This window comes from Hylobates moloch, unplaced genomic scaffold (genome assembly GCF_009828535.3).
Source record: "Hylobates moloch isolate HMO894 unplaced genomic scaffold, HMol_V3 SCAFFOLD_2, whole genome shotgun sequence".
Taxonomy (NCBI): domain Eukaryota; kingdom Metazoa; phylum Chordata; class Mammalia; order Primates; family Hylobatidae; genus Hylobates; species Hylobates moloch.
The window spans coordinates 84,990,270-85,010,058 of record NW_026652277.1 but is presented as its reverse complement, the minus strand read 5'-3'; the positions used below and the strand labels follow the sequence as shown (position 1 = coordinate 85,010,058).

The 19,789-nt window shown below is 34.4% G+C and overlaps 1 protein-coding gene across 2 annotated transcripts in view; it reads right to left on the bottom strand.

Moving 5' to 3' along the window:
• Positions 1–19,789, bottom strand: part of PHIP (pleckstrin homology domain interacting protein) — a 139,859-nt gene that overhangs the window by 7,938 nt on the left and 112,132 nt on the right. For both annotated transcript variants that reach the window (XM_032152804.2, XM_032152794.2), the window contains exons 32-39: positions 16,604–16,729; positions 13,705–13,774; positions 13,327–13,377; positions 12,909–13,058; positions 5,284–5,436; positions 4,366–4,529; positions 3,654–3,913; positions 2,958–3,155 (exon numbers count right to left, since the gene is read on the bottom strand). In XM_032152804.2, coding sequence (XP_032008695.1) covers positions 2,958–3,155; positions 3,654–3,913; positions 4,366–4,529; positions 5,284–5,436; positions 12,909–13,058; positions 13,327–13,377; positions 13,705–13,774; positions 16,604–16,729 — 1,172 coding nt within the window. The remainder of the gene's footprint in view (positions 1–2,957; positions 3,156–3,653; positions 3,914–4,365; positions 4,530–5,283; positions 5,437–12,908; positions 13,059–13,326; positions 13,378–13,704; positions 13,775–16,603; positions 16,730–19,789) is intronic.

Below are 19,789 nucleotides of genomic sequence, written 5' to 3'. Positions count from 1 at the left end.
CAGGGGGCTGAGGCAGGAGAATCCTTTGAACTCGGGAGGCGGAGGTTGCAGTGAGCTGAGATCACGCCACTACACTCCAGCCTGGGCGACAAGACAGCCTGGGCGACAAGACAGCCTGGGCGACAAGAGCGAGACTCCATCTCAAAAACAAAACAAAACAAAACAAAACAAAACAAAGCAAAACAAAACAACATGGTTAAGAGACTTACCAAAGATCAGAGCCAAGTACAGACAGAAAATGCAAAGCTTTTAATTCCTGACCCCCATAGTGAAATGACTCTCTTTAGATTAGTGGTCGGGAAAAAATGTGGGTGTGGACATAAAGTAGTTAAGTATTTTCTATGCAGCAGCTGACATTTAAACTGCCTGGGGATTCTGTCAATCTCTTTTGTTTTACATTATGACTACAAGGGTTCTAAATATCCAGTACACGTACCTACTACAGAAGATAGGCTTTAAGGACTACATGAATCCCTTGAAATGGTCCAAAATTTTGTATGGATATGTTTATGTACATTTTTCTGAGACAGGGACTATAGGACTCATCAACTTTATAAAGCAATATATAATGTAAAAAGGTTAAGAATGAATGCAGCTTTCTTAAAAAGGAATTCAGAAGTTTTTTTAAAAAGTTTAAAAACCACTGACATTGAACTGTGTTGTCCTGGGCACATGAAAAGTTATGCAGCTTAGGAACTAAATTTTTATTTAAATTTCAATTTAAATACTAAAGCAGTGTATATTTTAAAATACTGATTAAATACTGAAATAACATTTTGGATATAATGGGATAAATCAAATATTATTAAAATTAACTTTACCTGTTTTTATTAAACATGGTGACTACAAAATTTAAAATTACATATATGGCTTGTATTATATTCCACTAGACAACACTGCTTGATTCTAAATAGTTAATTTAGGTATCATTATTTATAATAAAACACTGTTAATGTTAACTAATAGATAATGCTATTTCTATACAGTACCAGTACTTGAGTATTTGTAATACTCAAAAATTAAAAATCAAATGGGTTATGATACCAGACTTCCGCTATCATAATGCTAGAACCAATTCATCATATATATTTGATTTCTCTAGGATTCACGAATAAAAAGAAGCAAGGCCAATATACTATTCAAACTCTAAATTCAGTTCAGAAAGGGGGCAGATTATTAAAAATGTGAAACATTCATACGCAAAGCATTTTGGTTATTTATTCAAACACTTATTATCTTCTATATAATGGGCACTAAAAATGAGTAAACACATTAAGCTCAGATTCTTCTGGAGATATAGACATGTGAAAATGAATAATCTGATCACCATTATAAGTACCACCAAAGGTAATGAACAGGGTTTTCTGGGACAGAAAGATGGAAGTGCTTGGCTGGCGTGGTGGCTCACATCTGAAATCACAATACTTTGGGAGGCCCAGTGGGGTGGATCACCAGAGGCCAGAAGTTTGAGACCAGCCTGGTCAACATGGCGAAATCCTGTCTATACCAAAAATACAAAATTAGCCGGGTGTGATGGTGCACATCTATAATTCCAGCTACTTGGGAGGCTGAGGCAGAAGAATTGCTTGAACCGGCAAGGCAGAGGTTGCAGTGAATGGGAATCAGGCCACTGCACTCCAGCCTGGGTGACAGAGCAAGATCCTGTCTTTAAAAAAAAAAAAAAGGAAGTGCTTGATTCTATCTAAAGAAGCCAGGAGAAGACTTCCTAAAGAAGATGATATTTTAAGTGAGACGTGAAAGGCAACAGACAATTAAACTAGGAGGGAAAAAAAGACATTCTCCCAAAAGGAGAAAAGAAAGACTCAGGAACTTCTAAGTGTTTAGGATGACTGGGATACAAAAGAGAGAAAGAAGGTAAAAGAACCTGGATGTTAGGCAAGAGCCAAGTTATAAAGAGTCTTATGTATCAGGCAAAAAATTTAAAATGTTTCCATATATGATTTGAAGACAAGGAGGTGTCTTCTCTGTGTGTATGTACACACATCCACATGTGCTAGAGAGAAATAAAAAGATCACTTTGCCTGCAATATGGGAGATGGACTGGTTAAGAAAGAGTTGAGAACTGAGGCAGGAAGACCAGTTAGGAAACTAGGAAAATAGTCCAAGCAAGAAATTATGTAGGCCTTGAAATAGTATCATGGAGGTGAGAATGGAGAGGAGAGAATAGATTTAAGAGATGTTATGGAGGGAGAAACAACAAAAACAAAAAGCTGTTGAACAGATTCAGTTGCTGAAGAGAAGGCTAGGATGACTCCCTGATTTTTAAGTTTACATGGGTAGATCCCAATGCCATTAACAAAAGTAAGATTTCAGTAGAGAAATTAAATTTTGAGAGAGGTTTCTGAAGACAACAATGAAGAAGAAATGTCTTAGACACACTTTGAAAATCATGATGCAAAATGCTTATTATTGGGCTGTCTGCTGCCAAGAAGCCATATTAACATGTCACATGGCATATTTTATTATTTACCTTCTTCAACTTTCAAATATAAAGACTTTACAATAAAAACCTGGAGCTGAAAGAACTTGAAGTGTAACAGTAAGGTGTCAAAAGTTGTATTCTACAGTTGTAGACAAGCCCAATGAATTATTATTTGGTAAAAGTTAGTCTAGAAAAATAAGTAGTTTTGTGATCCAATAATTAAACATTTTTCTAGAAAAGTGAAGAATGCTACATTGGGTTAACTATACCCTATTTAATTTAAACTTTGAAGATATATTTCTTTTTTTTTTCTTTTGACACAGGGTCTCATTCTTTTTACTAGGATGGAGTGCAGTGGCACAGTAATAGCTCATTGCACTAAATTTATCAACTAATACAGATATGTGACTTTTAAGTGGGCAACCTGAAAAGTAGATATAAATGCTGATTCCAACAAAAGCATCATTTAAAATAAGGATCTGCTGTATCTTGAAAGATACAAATAATACCTTACCTTGCTCAATGACAGCTGATGACTTTGAAAGAGTAGACGCCTTTGGGAGTACAGATGACTTCATTTTACGTTTGACTGGCTTTTCCTTTTCCATGTTTTCTTTTGCAGAATTATTCCTGGTGCCATGACTAAAACTAGATTGACCAGGACTGGAAAGAGTATTCAAAGCTTTGGAATGTTTCACAGAATTCTCTAGTACTAAAATATACAAACAAAAAGTTAAAAATTAAGAGTTATTGAACCTAAAGATAAGAAAAAAGTTAACCTGAATTATTTGAATTAGCCAAGACAACAAAACTTGAAGGACGCTTAAGCTTTCTTAGGAAAGCTACTTTCTAATAGGAAAAAGGCATATCCAACTAGAAACTCTTAAGAGTTTCAGCCCTTTTAGAAGCTGTCCCATCATTTCAAAATTTCGAAGGCAAGTCTTGGCAAATTGCTAGCTAGTGTGGGTACTATGATTTAAATTCAGGTAGTTTAGATCAGAGTTGCCATTTCTAAGCATTAGTCTATAATGACCTAAACCTCAATTTAATTCTTATTAAAAACTTTTTTTAAAACAGGAAATTAATAAAGAAGGCAAAAACAACAGTGTCTGCTAGAAATTACTAAAACTCAGTCTATTGCACTTGGCAAAGTAAAAGCTTAAATTAAGAAAATCATCATATACATTTCAATTTAGAAAGTGAGTCTTACTTGTTTTCCCTGGTACTGCAGATGCATTAGCTTTTGTAATAAAAGTCTTTGAAGCTGAAGAAGTAGATGGTTGCTCAGTGACAACTGGATCTACAACTACTCGGTTGCTTCTGGTTCGAACCACAGAACTAGATTCTGTTTTACCGTTTATCTGAGCAGCATTGTGTCTTGGCGGTATTGATCGTGTAGGTGTAGAGAATGCAGAGGTAGAGCTTTCTGATTTTAGCTGGGGTTTTAAGATCCTTTTTTTCCTTTCAGGGCTGTAAATAAAATAGTAGTGTCAGTCACTCTTATAGCTCTATGTGAATGAATAAAACAGTTTATAATATTTTTGGATTCAATATTTGTACTATTATGAAGTATGTTAAAATATGAGATTTGTAGTGGATTTCATATGATTGTGAGCCTTTGAAAGTGAATATTTAGTGAAGGATCGCTGTAAATGCTAAAGTTATATGACGGAAAGCATGATGCCATCACTATCCTAAAAATGCTGTTTTACTGTATAGATTTAGCAGTTTGAATTTAAGCACTTACACTAGTATAGCTTTAGTTAAAAGATTAAAAATCCTCCACATCATAGGAACTTGCATGTCAAATATATCATTCTGCAATATAGGGAATAGTAAAGGAAGTATTAAAAAACACCAAGTTCTATCATTTAGATGAAAGTTATAGATCAGCTAGTGGTTATTTAAAAGAAATTAAATACCTTGATGCAGCACTACTGGAAACAGAGCTGCTTCTGTTTCTTTTCTTCCTCCTTTTGGTTATGGTATTTCTTTTATGAAAACGAAGAGCAGATTTATAATCTGATAAAACTGAACTAATGTGTTCTTCGAAGAAAGCAGACAGGCGCAAACTCATGCTGTAAATCTGTGAGGGAAAAAAAAAAGTGCTCAAACATTCCTCGGAGGAAAATCTTTGTTCAGTAAATATTGTAATGTAAATATTTTTCCAGTAAAAACTATTTAGAATTTAAATAGTGTTTTTTAATCCCTTTTTCCTAATCTTTTGATGAAAAGGTAAGCTGAAGCATTTTAACAATTATATATTTTTGTGTTTAGAACAGAAATCTTCCAAGTTTTGAGATTCTTATAGAAAAGTCCGACTCTAAATTCAAATGGCTCATACAGGCAAATCTTATTGTCAACTCTATTACACTGAAACTATCCCAAAGGTTTGAACCTGTTTTCTATCTAGGACTAGCATCTATTCTTTCTCATTTCATTGCTATATAGCACTCCTTTGTGATGTCATGTCTGGTCAAAGAGTGTTAAATTATATTTATATTTTTACTTATTTGTAAAAATCTTCGCAAAAATGCTCCATAAGGCAAGATAATAGCTAGAAAAGTCAAGGCCAGATGGCTCTGGTGCATACCAGGACAATCTGCATCAACTACACTACTTCAAGAAAAATAACCATTCCCAGACATCAAAGATAACATCAATGTTATTTCATACAAGGAGCTGAGTAGAAACGTATACCTTCTTTTTCCAGTAGGACAACATTCAGAATATAACAGAAAGTTAACTTTGACCTAAATTTTAAGTAAAGCAACATTTAGTCATTTAACACATTCCTCTAACTTAATCTAGTCATAAAAGAAAATAATGTAATTATATACCCTTGATCTTTTGCTTGGTGTATATGCTTTGGAATTACTGAAAATAAGTCTGACATCTTTACATAACTCCATTGGTGACTCATAATTCCCAGCCTCTAAAGTTTCTCTAACAGTAGCAAAATCCATTGGAGTGTCAATGATGTCTCTGTAGTCCTAGGAGAGGGAAAATAGGTGGTGTTATGATTATTACTACACAAAGCATCACTTCTCAGCAAAGGGATTTGCACAGGACTTTTATGATTACTGCAAGTCCTAGAACTCTTAATAATCACTCCTGTTCCCCTTATCAAGAGTCCCTTTTTTCTAATAATTCTTATTTATTTCATACTCTCCCCCTTATACTGCAGTCAACAATAATTTTCTTATTCAAGAACATAGAAGTTATTAATTTTTCACTGGAGACTGGGGAGATGGAGTTGTACTGGAAAAGGGAAAGTAAAAGAGTAAGGAAAAAGCCCAGCTCTACAACCAAAAGTTTGAAAGAAAAACTCAAAACTTTATACTACTTATAAATTCTAAAGGTCTGACTCATTAAAACACAACTGTAACTTTAAGGAAATAAAAACAATGGAAGTATGCCAGCATCCCATTTATGTAGACACCTAAGTTCTAGTAATCTCAACTTCAGTACTACAATTGGGAGTTTTGCTTTGCAGTAATAAAGAATTGCGAATGTAAATAGTTGTCGTAAAGTCTATGCATGTCACCTGAGGTGTCTACCAAGTCAATTGAGTATAAAATTACGTAACAGATTGGAACCAATAAAAACACACACATGAAACAGGAAGAGCAACAGAAAATTATCACAATATGGTATATAAATCTAAAATTATCAGAATATGCTATTTTTTTTTTAGCAGGGACAAAGAGTATTGTACCCCCCTTTTTTGGGAGACACAGTCTTGCTGTTGCCCAGGTTAGAGTACAGTTGGTGCCATCAAAGCTCACTGCATCCTTGGCCTCCCAGACTCAAGCAACCTTCCTACCTCAGCCTCTCAAGTAGCGGGGACTACAGGCAGGCGCTACCACACCCAGCTAATTTTTATAATTTTTGTAGAGACGGGGTCTCGCCATGTTGCTGAGACTGGTCTCAAACTCCTGGGCTTAAATGACCTGCCTGCCTTGGCCTCCCAAAGTGCTGGGATTACAAGCATTAGCCACCACACCTGGCCTGCAGCTTTTCAACAGTCCCTCGGTATGCAATTATATTTTTTGAAGTATAACAACTTGACTTTACACCATCAAGTTTAAATTATGATCAAATACGTCTGACCATGAAGAAGGTGTCCTATAAGGCAGGATTACTGCCTTTACAAATTTTTATTTCTTCCTTTCCAATAGTTATGCCTTTCATTCCCTTTTCTTGCCTTATTGCACTGGCTAGAATTTCCAGTACTATGTTGAATAGCAGTGGTGAGAGTGAACATTTTTCAGTCATTCCTAATTCTTAGGGAGAAAGCACTCAGTCAGTCACCAGTAAACATGATGTTAGCTGTAGATGTACTTTTTATAGATGTACTTTATCAAATCCTGGAAGTTTTCCTTTATTCCCAGTTTTCTTGGGGGTTTTATAATGAATTAATGTCTTGTTTCTTCAGATTCTGCATTTGTCTATCTGCCATCTATTCACAGGGCCAATGATGATCTGGTACCTGGGGGGCCTTAAGACCTGGGAAAAGACTGCCCCTTCCTGGGGCAGCCAATTCTTAGTGAGGGGCTCCACTGAGAACATGTCTTTCATATACATACCAATGAATCCCAAGTATAAAGCCATAATCAGCTCCTTTTTCTCACTATCACACACTAAGCCAGTATTTCCCTGTTTTAAATCATCTCAGGGCTGGGACCAGACAACTAGATACCTGTGCCCCAGAGCCCACTGGAATTATTCAAACTAGCCAATAATAAGCTGTTAAATGTGACCTGCCTTGCATTTCCTGCAGAAACCCCAATGAAGGATTTCTAAGCTTTTCCCTAGTTTTGGTCTCTCCTACCCAACCAAAACCTAGCACTTCCCTGGTGGCCCTGTGTGGCATGTGGTAAGCCCCTACTTTTCTGGGACTCTTTTTCACTTTTTTTTTTTTTTTTTTTTAAATGAGATAGGTCTCACTCTATTGCCAGGCTAGAGTGCAGTGGTATGATCTTGGCTCACTGCAATGTCTACCTCCCAGGCTCAAGCAATCCTCTCACCTCAGCCTCATGAGTAGCTTGAACTACAGGTGCATGCCACTGCACCCGGCTAATTTTTGTATTTTTTGTAAAGACAGGGTTTTGCCATATTGCTCAGGCTGGTCTCAAACTCCTGAGCTCAAGTGATCCACCTACCTTGGCCTCCCGAAGTGCTGGGATTACAGGTGTGAGCCACCATGCTTGGCCTGGGACTCTTGAGTATAATAAACTTTTTCCTTCCAAGCCTTGTTTTCATTTCCTCCTGTGACCGCACTGACTTTACCATAACCAAAATGCACATTCACAGAACAAACGGGTGTGAAATTTTGTCAAATGTTCTTTCTGGATTACTTGATATAATCATGAGATTTTTCTTCATTAGCCTATTAATATGATGGATTACACTGACTGGTTTTTGAATACTGAACCATCCTTGTATCTCTGGAATAAATAGCACTTGGTCATGGTATAAAATCATTTTTTAATATATTCCTGAATTCTATTTGCTGTTATTTGGTTAAAGTTTTTTCTTCTTTTCTACTGTTATTGTCTGGTTTTGACATCAGGGGAACACTGGCCTTCATAGAGTGAGTTGGGAATTTTGAGTTTTTCTATCTTCTGGAAGAGATTATGTAGAATTTGTGTTAATTCTTTAAATGTTTGGTTGAATTCTCCAGTGAAGCCATCTGGGACTAGACATTTCTTTTTTGAAAACTTATAATCACAAATTAAATCTCCTTAATAGGTTACTGAGTTATCTGTTTCATACTGGGTGAGTTGTGGTAGTTTATACTTTGAGTGTCAGTCTATTTCATGTAAGTTATCAAATTTATATATGTAGAATTCTTTGTAGTATTATTTATTTTTACTTTATTATCCTTCTGGTATTTGCAGGGTCTACAGTGATATGCTCTGTATCTTCTCTGATATTAACAATCTGTCTTCTCTCTTTATAGCTTTGCAAATCTTAACAGAGGCTTGTCAATTTTGATCTTCTCAAAGAACCAGCTTTCAATTTCATAGATTTTCTTTATTGTTTTTCTTTTTTGAGTTTCACTGATTTCAGCTATTTGTTATTTCCTTTTGTTGGCTTATTTTTGGGTGATTTTACTCTTCTTTCTCTAGGTTCTTGAGGAGTGAGCTTCGATTATTGATTTGAAACTTCTCCTTTTCTGCTGTACTCTTTAGTACATTTTAGTATTAGAAATTTCCCTGCATTGCTTTAACTGCGTCCTACAAATTTTGATATACTGAATTTATTTTAATTGAGTTCAATGCATTTTTTAAATCCCCATGAGATTTGTTTGACCCATAGATTATTTAGAGGTGGGCTCTTTTGTTAACAAGTTCTTGGAGATTTTACATTATTGGCTTTACAAACTTTGTGGATTTGGGCAAAATATAAAAATGAGTTTTTAAAATGTTTTGCAATATTTTGGTTAATGTAAAATTTATTTATGTAGAATACTTAATTTTTCTTGGCTCATATCTTGGGCTTCCACCACGCAGTACAGTACATGATAGCTGCTCAATACAATTCTGTTGAATAAATGAATGCTGTAGAATATTAAGCCCATTCATTTCCATCAAAAATTTAATTTTTAACATCTTGCTTTGAATATTTGATTAAACTCAAAATGTGAACTAATATTTTCATATAAAAGGTGAAATATGAAGTGCATGATCTGCCTTAAATATTGCACTAAAGTAAGGATGATACAGTTAATTCTGAATTATAAAAAGTAGATTATCTGAAGTTTTCTTTTTCTCTTCTGTGACAGTAATTAACAAAACAACACACCTCCATCATGGAGTAATGCAAGAGGCAAGAGATTATATTTTTCTTATTTCTACTACTTTTTGTCACCTAACACATTTACCTGGTGGGACAGGCTCTAAGTATTTGCTAAATATTGTTCTCATTATTTTGAACACGTAAAAGATGACTGCATTCTTATATATTTCCCTTGTAAGTCTGAAAAGTGAACTACTTTATATAAAAATTCATTTGCCTATTGTCTCAGAATATCACATATAACTGGTGCACTGGACACAAGGGATATGGGTTCCCATTGTGGCTTTGTCTATAAATAGCTACAAATAAATAGCTATAAATAGCTTTGTCTATAAATCTTAGAGAGGTGAGTATCAGTTCAACATCAGTAAAGTGAGTGGCTTGGAGCAGTCTCAGGTCTCCTCCATTTTTTCTGTTTCAAGATTTTCTTTTTGACTTTCAACTGTAGAGTTTTTTTCACTCTTATTCTAGGTAAAGATTTTTTTCTTGTATATCCCGATCAGGAATCATAGTTTGTCAAATGTTTACCAATTCTAGAAACTTCTTGGCCATCGGGCATGGTGGCTCACGCCTGTAATCCCAGCACTTTGGGAGGCTGAGGCAGGCAAGGTCAAGAGATCGAGACCATCCTGGCCAACATGGTGAAACCCCATCTCTACTAAAAATATAAAAATTAGCTGGGCATGGTGGCTTGCGCCTATAATCCCAGCTACTCGGGAGGCTGAGGCAGAAGAATCGCTTGAACCCAGGAGGCAGAGTTTGTAGCGAGCCGAGATTGAGCCACTGCACTCCAGCCTGGCGACAGAGTGAGACTCTGTCCCCCCCAAAAAAAAAGAAAAAAAAAAAAAAAAGAAAAAGAAAAAGAAAATTCTTGGCCATTAGCTCCTCAAATATTGCTTCTCTCCCATTCTGTCTATTCTCTTCCACTGAAATTTTTGTTAGACATATTTTGGACCTTCGCTTTCTATCCACCACTACCTCTTACCCTCTCCTTCACACTCTGAATCTCTTTATCATTCTGTGTGGGATTCTATAGAATTTGCTTAGATCTTTACACTTACTATCTGTTTAATGTTTTTAAAACTGTCCAGTAAGTTTAATTTCAGTAATTATACATTTCATTTCCAGGATTCTATTTAGTTGATTTTAATATGTCTTCCCTCTTTTCCCCTCAAATAACGTTTTTCCCCTATGTTTCTTATTCTTTCATTTATTCCTTTAACCAAAATTATCTATCAAAGTTTAATTCAACAGCATTTCTTTTTTCTTGGTGGTACATATAACAGTAATCTTACAATGAATGTCATCTCTCTTTTTTTTAATGAAGTACAGTACTTCAGAATAATCTATTACTCAAATTTTCAGGGAGAGGGTACTAATATTTTCATTTGTTGTTTCTGTCATCTTATTATGGTGGATCACTCCCTTATATAGGTGTTTTTTTTTTTTTTAAATCATTAGTTCATTCAGTTAAGGATTAACATTTTTTCCATAATGGATTTCTACACAAGGGTAGTGCAAATTTGGATTCTAAGTCCATGTATAGTGTTAAGTTTAGGAAAATTTCTCCTCTCTGACACTAGAACCACTGGGGGAAACATTCCTTGTTGTGAAAGGAATTATTCAATTCTTTTCATTCAGAGTACAGTTCTTCAATACTTCTGGTTTAGGGTTGGGTTTCAGCTCCAAATTCCTTTTTCACCACTGCCCAAGGACTCAATTATCTCTGTATAGTGTTAATACTTGTGTCTCTAGAATAAAAACATTGTCTTATTTCTATCCCTTCTTTTCTGTGCAAAGCCCAGAATACAAACGCTTAAAACAATGAATAAACTGCAACTTATTTTTCCAAAGAATACATAGCTGAGCTTGCAAGAACCAAAGCGAAATCCGTAAGTTGTGAAAACAAAGAGAGAAATGAAAGCCAGAACATTATAGCACCAGCTCAGTCCTAGGTTTTTTGAAAGGTGAGGTTCTAATTAGCTCAATTTATCACACCGCTGGAATTAAAGATTTCTCTTCTACATTTAACATTCTATGTTTCTGGTATTTTAAATGACATGAAAAAAGTCATTTTCTGATATTTATCTGTTGATGAAATTTCTCTATTTTCATCATTGTAAGTTAGAACAAAAATTAGCCCGGCTAATTTTTGTACTTTTAGTAGAGACGGGATTTTACCATGTTGGTCAGGCTGGTCTTGAACTCCTGACCTCAGGTGATCCGCCCGCCTTGCCCTCCCAAAGTGCTGGGATTACAGGAGTGAGCCACTGTGCCCAGTCCCTGAACTATATAACATTTAATTACTTTTTAAAGGGATGACATAATGATGTCCGATGATACCACATCTAGGTCATGATGTCTTTATAAAACATTTTTTTATGTTCATTTCAAACCATGAATGCTATCTGAATTGCATAACTTTTTTTTTTTTTTTGAGACAGAGTCTCGCTCTGTCGCCCAAGCTGGAATGCAATGGTGCCATCTCAGCTTACTGCAACTTCCGCCTCCCGTGTTCAAGCGATTGTCCTGCCTCAGCCTCCTGAGTAGTTGGGATTACAGGTGCCCATGACCACTTCCGGCTAATTTTTGTATTTTTAGTAGAGACGGGATTTCATCATGTTGTTCAGGCTGGTCTTGAACTCCTGGCCTCAGGTGATCTGTCTGCCTCAGCTTCCCAAAGTGCTGGGATTACAGGTGTGAGACACCGTGCCCGACCCCTGAACTATATAACATTTAATTACTTTTTAAAGGGATGAGAAATCACTCTACATTAAATTTAGATTGCTATGATTGCATGCCAAAATAAATACTTGAATCATGTTTACTTAGCTCTTTTTACCATGTATTCCATAAAGATTACAGATTGGCATAACCTAAATATATACAATAATGTCACCTTAACATTTGTACACAGTGCTTCACATTTAAAAACTATTTTTTGTTTGCTTTTGTTTTTGAGACTGAGTCTCTCTCGCTCTGTCGCCCAGGCTGGAGTACAGCAGCGGGATATCGGCTCACTGCAAGCTCCGCCTCCCGGGTTCACACCATTCTCCTGCCTCAGCCTCCCAAGTAGCTGGGACTACAGGTGCCCACCCCCACGCCTGGCTAATATTTTTTTTTTTTTGTATTTTTAGTAGAGACAGGATTTCACCGTGTTAGCCAGGATGGTCTTGATCTCCTGACCTCGTGATCTGCCTGCCTCGGCCTCCCAAAGTGCTGGGATTACTGGCATGAGCCACTGTGCCCAGCCTAAAAACTAATTTTATATATTCTCTTTACATCTCCATAATCCTGTAAGGATGTAGGCATTATTCTTTTTTTCTAGACAATTGCCATAATAAATTCATGGCATCAGCGTAGGGAAGACAAAAAAAGAAAAAAAAAGTTGAGATGAGAAAACTAAGGGACTTGCTCAAAGCTGCACAACCAGTAGGAACAGAATAACCCAATTCTTACAGTGTCTTGGTTCAGGGCTCCTTCCATTTTACCACACTATTCAAAATTTGGATTCTCTATGTAGCCAAATGGATAATGAGAACATGTATAAAATAATAAAGAAATAAACTATAATCATAAAAAGTAACTAAAATAGCCAACTGTCATGAAAAAGGTATGTAGCAAACTGACAGGTAAAGAAAATATTTTCAAAAATACTTACCGGATATTCAAGGAGATCTACCGGCTGACGGAAAGGCTCTGAATCTTCACATTGAAATATGAGATTTAACAATTCTTCACACTGTTTCTTCCATGCTTGAATATCGTAAGACTGGGCTCTATTACGTAATCTTCTTCTAGGCTGATGGTCCTGTGATAAAAGTGTTCAAATATATTAATAAAAGAGCACTTATACAATAAAATTTGTACTTTTAATGCAGTCTTAGATAATTGGGTAATATACAATAATTCAAACAAAAGAAAATATTCACCAAGTTCTAAAAAACATACATTTTGTAATTGAAACTAATTCGAAATACTTAATGTCTTTTAAAATGCTAAGAGTAAAAAAATAAAGAAAGCTCTTAATACATTTTAATTCATATAAAGTACTTCTGCTAAAACTAAAACTATATTACCTTCCTTTTTCGAGTAGAAGTTCCTGGCACATCAGCGTCTTTCTCTTCTTCCTTTGAGGCAAGAATTTATCAGATTCATAAAACATTTTAGAGGTCATTATACTTTATAGTTGATTAATTAGCAATTATTTCCTTTGCACACTGGAACACCTGTAATCTATATGCTGGGGCACTTTACTGACTCATTAAAAAGTTTCCTCCCGTTAAAATTTTTTTTTTTTAACTATAAGAAGAATATTTTACTGCCAGTTGTTTTTTAAAGTTAACTACACTAGACAAAAAATAATTTTCACAACAGCTTTTACCTGAAAACTACAATATGTAAATTTTTTTATATAAAGAATATCAATATGGTAATCATAATGAAATATTACATACCTCAGAATCAGACAAAACTTTCTTCTTCATTGAATTATAAAGTGGAATTATGTTATAACAAGTCTGATCCCTACATAACAAGGAAATGTTAACATGTAAGATTAGAGCCATGATAATTTTTTTCCTTAAAAATTTGTTCCTAAAACCATATTTTAAGGTAAAAGTTGAAGCTCAAGGCTTGCTTTCTTCTCCATTGGCTTACTCCAATAATTTATGCACACACATTTAACCCTGACCCTTCCACTCTATGTAGAGCTTTCAGTGTGGCCTGACTATATCATTACACCAAACCCAAGTCTCACCTCCCAGTCTTTGCTTAGGTATCTGCTGTGCTTCTTCCACTCCTCAGTCTTCAAACAGCTAATGTATTTCTTGTCTTCCAACTCTTTCTTTTATTCTTAAATGTATTTCCTAAAACTTTGTTCTTAGGCATCTTCTCTTGACACCGTACCTTTTGCTTTGATAACTTTACATACTTGTGGTTTATCTGTGTAAATGAATTCCAAAATTCCTGCAATTTGTCCTAACCCTTCTCCTGAGCATTCTACCATCAGCTAAAATTCCACGTCTCTAAACTTAATAGTGACTCCCCAGATATCCTTGTTCCTTTTTCTAATTTTTTTTTAACAACATACCATTCTTACAGTAATGGGAATCTTGGTTTTGCATTATTCTTTCCCTTTCCTCCTCCTTATAAACCCAAGCAGTGGTCAAGGCCTGTGAACTCTATCCCCAAGTATGTCTGGGCATCTGTCCCTTTCTCACTTTCATAAATTAAGCCCTCATCAACTCTTAGTTGGTCAACTGCAGCAGTCAATCTGCGATTTATGCTTTTTGTCTCTTCTCTATCAATTAAATTAGACACTGCAGTCAAATTAACATTTTTAAGGCATAGTGTAAAACATTTTATTCTCATGTTAATATACTTTCAACAGCCCCTTGATCTCAGAGCTTGTATTTTAGATTTGTATTCAAAGCCACCCACGATGTGGCCCCAACTCAAATTTATAGCACTGTATCTCTACTATAACTTCTCCAATTTATATTACCCTTAATTAAACTTTCCTACCTCACGCTGCTCCTTATCCCTGGAATGGCTTTCTTTTCATCTAACGTCTCTGGAATCTATCAGTATCTACACCTTGTATACAATGTCTTCTTAACATACTTCTCCTCCCATGTATCTGAATCCCCATCATCACAGCTAAAAGTGATCCTATTCTTACCTACTTTTATACAATTATCTTATTACTTGTCAGTTTTCCTTATATTATAGTTTCTTACAGATTTATCTATCCTATGAAACTGTACTAAAAGGATAAAAATACTACCTCCAAGGATCCATTACATTACTTTGTATGTATCAACTGCTTGAAATTTTGCCAAATTGAACTCAATTAAAAAGTATAATAATCAAAATTTCAAGGAATACTTAATATCTTGAAAACTATCTGCTAAAAAAAAGTATTTTTAAACAAACTATACACATCTAAAAAAATGCCACAGATTTACTTTTAGAAATATACAATACAAATGCTTTAAGTATTTCGTGAATCTGATTTCAAAGACATTTCAAAGTAGCTGTTTGAAAGAAATACATTTCATAGACTATTTCAAATGTATTAACAATTTTCATCTAAATTATTTCACTGAAATATGAATATACTATCTCATGTAGTTCTACTGATTCTCTTTGAAAAAACAGATACACATACACACAGTTACAACACTTATAAAAAATTACAGACATAAGAGTCTTCAGAGGATAATGCTTAATTACTAATTTCAATAAGGAAAACAAAAGCATAGCAATAATAGCCCCCAAACCAATGGAAAGCAATAGATTTCTTAGAGAATAAGGTAGAGAAAGGGCACAGACTTTACCTTATTAATTATGTTTGGTGTTTTCTTATACTGAAATGACCTGCATTCCTCAGTTAAAAAACATTAATCAAAAAGGAGCTCAAAGATTATGTCCATTAATGAGAATGAAGCAGGGATGTTTATTTAAAAAAAAAAACCTGAATAATCCTGAATTTTTCATTATGTAAAAATGAAAGCTGATAACAGCTAAGTAAGCTTTTAAAATGCTGTTACTACTTCTCAACTAGGAAAAAACATTCAATACAAGTAATAACTTGGAATCACAGCAGTCTTTATACAAAATATAGACTTCATTTCTCTGCTTTCAACTTAGGAGGCTCAATTCATTATATGATTGTGTAAAATCCTTAAGATAAAGAAAGGAAAGTACTTCTGCCTTAATAAATAGTGGTTATCACTCTTGTTATGGGATCAGTGAGGAAGTAAACTTGACTTTGAAGAAGAATCATGGAAGTTAAATTCAGTCTCCTGCTGGACTACTTAAATACTTGTTAATATACTTGACAGGGGCAATATACTGTTAGGGTGAAAAATTCTCAAATCAGATGGCGGACACTCATTTACCGTGCAACCTTATACATGTTAACCACTATAGGCCATAGATTCCTCAATTCAAAATTCCAGATAATGATCTCTTCCACCTGTAAGATTGTTATTTGGGTTAGAAGAGTTAATGTAGGTAAAACATTACATGTTAAATAAATCTTTACTATTATTATTGTCTAACAGTTAGATTGAGAAAATCATCTTTTTTTAAACAATTTTAACCTTGAAACACAATGGTAATGTGATTTTTATGATTTCATTCTTATTGTTAACCAATGAACTGTTTCTTCCGAAACCCAGGATCAAACCAGAGACCTTTAGATCTTCAGTCTAATGCTCTCCCAGCTGAGCTATTTTGGCTACTCTTAAATGTTTCTTCTTTATAAACAGTGTGTTTTCTATTTTAAGAGGAACTGTAGTGCCATTAATTATTAAAACTATCATAATTACATATGAAAAGATAACTTACTTTATAAAATGTAGAAGAAGATCAGTTACGAATTTAGCAGATTTCACAATAGGGCTTCCAGGCTCATTAAATGTTCGTGTATTATGCTCTATATATCGAACTTCCCACATTAGGGAAGAAACCCGCCTTAAAAAAACAAAATATAGAAGTTTTAACTTCCTTATATTTAGAAATATGTGTACATCATTTAAAACCAAGACATTCCAACTTTTCAACTTCAGTCTAAACCAAATGTAAAAACCATTGGTCTTATAAAGTCATTTTCAAAGAAGCATAACTGCATTTGTGTTAGCAGAAAAAAAGAGGGGCAACCATAACTATGTATTTGCATACAAGATGTCTGGAATGGAACACACCGTATTAACAATGCCCTCTTTTTGGGAGGGAGAACGTCTATATGGGGAGTTGCAGGAGAGTAGAAAGGGGAGAGTTTTAAGTTTTGGCTTTATATATTTTTGTCATGTATGCTGTCATTTTTTGGTAATAAAGAACCCTGACTTCTGAACAAAAAAGGAAACAAGTAATTTTAATCTAATTATATTACTGGTAATCAAATGACATATACAAATGAAAAGTTAACTGACAGCCACCTTATGAGATACAAAACCATAAAAATATAGCATGCTAGTTTACCAAGAAACCTAACTAAATGAGAATTATTTTCTGAACACTTAATTGACAATGCTAAAATAAAATCTGGAGTTTTATAATTTTATTTCTGAAAGTAAATAAAAATCCAAGGACAACTTTTGAGAATATTATCTAATATGTGGCCTGACTTAAAATAATACAGAAGAAAACACTTAGAAAATCTTACTGATTGTGAACAGAAATACAATCATATGGAATAAAAAAAACACTGTATCTAATTGTGGACATAGAAACATAAAGAAAAACTGTGCATTTCAAATAGATTCACAAGGCTCATTCTAATAACAGAATCACAGATATCTTCAGCGTATCATATAGAAAACTGTGTGTAAAATAAAGTATTAGATTAATACCAGCAGGGCAAACTGACAGTAATAGTTTAACAAGAGATTGAACTAGAAGTATCACGAAAGAAAAACAAACTGTAAGAAGTCTAACACCAATGAGTGAAGGAAGAAGCAAAAACCTTTACACAGTGAAATAGTACTGGAAGTCATCATTGTATTAAATAAGAACATAACTTAGGTTTATAACAGAGTTTATTACCAGGTTGGAAAACAGGCAATTTCTAATTCATGTAAGTACTGTCTTTCAAATATTTTTTTCCTAAATTGACTACAAAACTAGGGTAATGCCAAAAGCCTATTTAAAATATAACGTATCTTGAAATACGGATGTTCCTCAACTAACGATGGTGATACATCCTGATAAACCCACTGTAAATTCAAAATACCATTAAGTCGAAAATGCATGCGATATACTTAACCTAGCAAACATTTTATCTCAGCCAAGCCTACCTCAAACGTGCTCAGAACACTTACATTAGCCTATGGTTGGGCAAAATCATATGGCAACACAATACACTGTACAGTATCAGTTTAACCTCCTGATCACATGGCTGACTGGGAGCTACTGGGAGCTGTAGCTCACTGACATTGCTCAGCATCATGAAAGAGTACATCACAAGCCCAGAAAAAGATCAAAACTCAAAATTTGAAGTATGTTTCTACTGAATTCATATCCCTTTCATATCACTGTAAAGCTGAAAAATCTAAGTCAAACCATTGTAAGTCAAACCTTATATATAGTATATACTTTAGCAATTACCATGTTGAGCAATATGTGAGAAATTTACAACAATATTGGAAGATATCAGCAGCTTATATTTCTAGTTGCAGTCCAACAATTAGTGTATGTATACAAACAGTTCTTTCCTTCTCATCCACCCATGTCTTGTTTCATCTCTGAAGCACTACTAGGTTTAACTTCCAATCTTTAGCAATTTAAGGGGTCAAGGGAGAAAGAGGAATATAGTTAGGAATTCCTTTGTTTTTTTTTTTTTCTCTTAGACTTCCAACACCTGATATTGAAAAAGACTTGAAGAATGCTTTAAGGGTGGGATGGCTGGGAACCACATAGCATAGAGGACTTTCTCCTTATCTCTATGCTTTTTACACTTGATCTTAGCCAAAAGGCTGAGAAGCGATCTCTCTCTACGCTTTTTGATAAATATCAAGGAAGCAACAGCGAGCACACCTAAGATCAGAAAAATCTTTAGAAACTAAAGTCTAATATATTAGTTTTCTTTATTCCAGTGGTTCTCAATCCAGGACAATTATGCTCCCCAGAAGAGATGTGACAATGCCTGAATACATTTTGGTTTTCACAACTAGGGGGCTGCTACTGGCATCTAGTGGGTATAGGCACAGGATAGCCCCTCACAATGAGATACAGAAAAAAAATTTAAGTCATAAAAAGAACCAAAGGCACATTTTATATAGAAAAATATTAGTACAAAATATGAATAAAGCTTCTTTAAGTTAAAAAGAAGAATAATGGAAAGGACTTCAGTAATAAATAACTGGTCACAAAAACTTCTAATGCAATGTTACACAAATTAAATTGTTGGACTGCTAAGCAAAGGTCATACGAGAAAAATTAAAACTAAAAACAGGATTCCATTATTTAAAAACTATAAACATATTTTTTGACAAAACATTTTAGGTAATAATAAAGCCTATTGACGATTAAAGACATTCATCAAAATTACCTAGATAATGCAAATTAATTGAAATTATGCCTGGGCCATTTAACTCTAATTCTTTTTCATGCTAAACTACAACTATGAAAAACTGAGTATTTTCAAATTTCAGTGTTATAAGTAATGATAAGCTGAATATAGGCAAAATAAGAACAAAGTACATAATATGAATACATAATTTTTATTATATATTCTATTAAAAATCAATGAACAAATATTTTCATGTTATCTAGGAGAAAATGAAATACCTTGCCTTGCTTTATAAAATACAATATAAAGACAGTGAACATCAAATCATTTCAGCCTCTAGGAAAAACTGTATCTAGGATCTAGGAATTGTATTTTAAGTGTCTAAAGACCAGCAGCATCGACGTTACTGGGAGTTGTTAGAAATGCAGAATCTTAGGTCCCACTCCAAATCTACTGAATAAGATTCTACATTTTATCATAATCCCCATAATCTTATGTGTATTCATATATACAAAAAGTTGAGA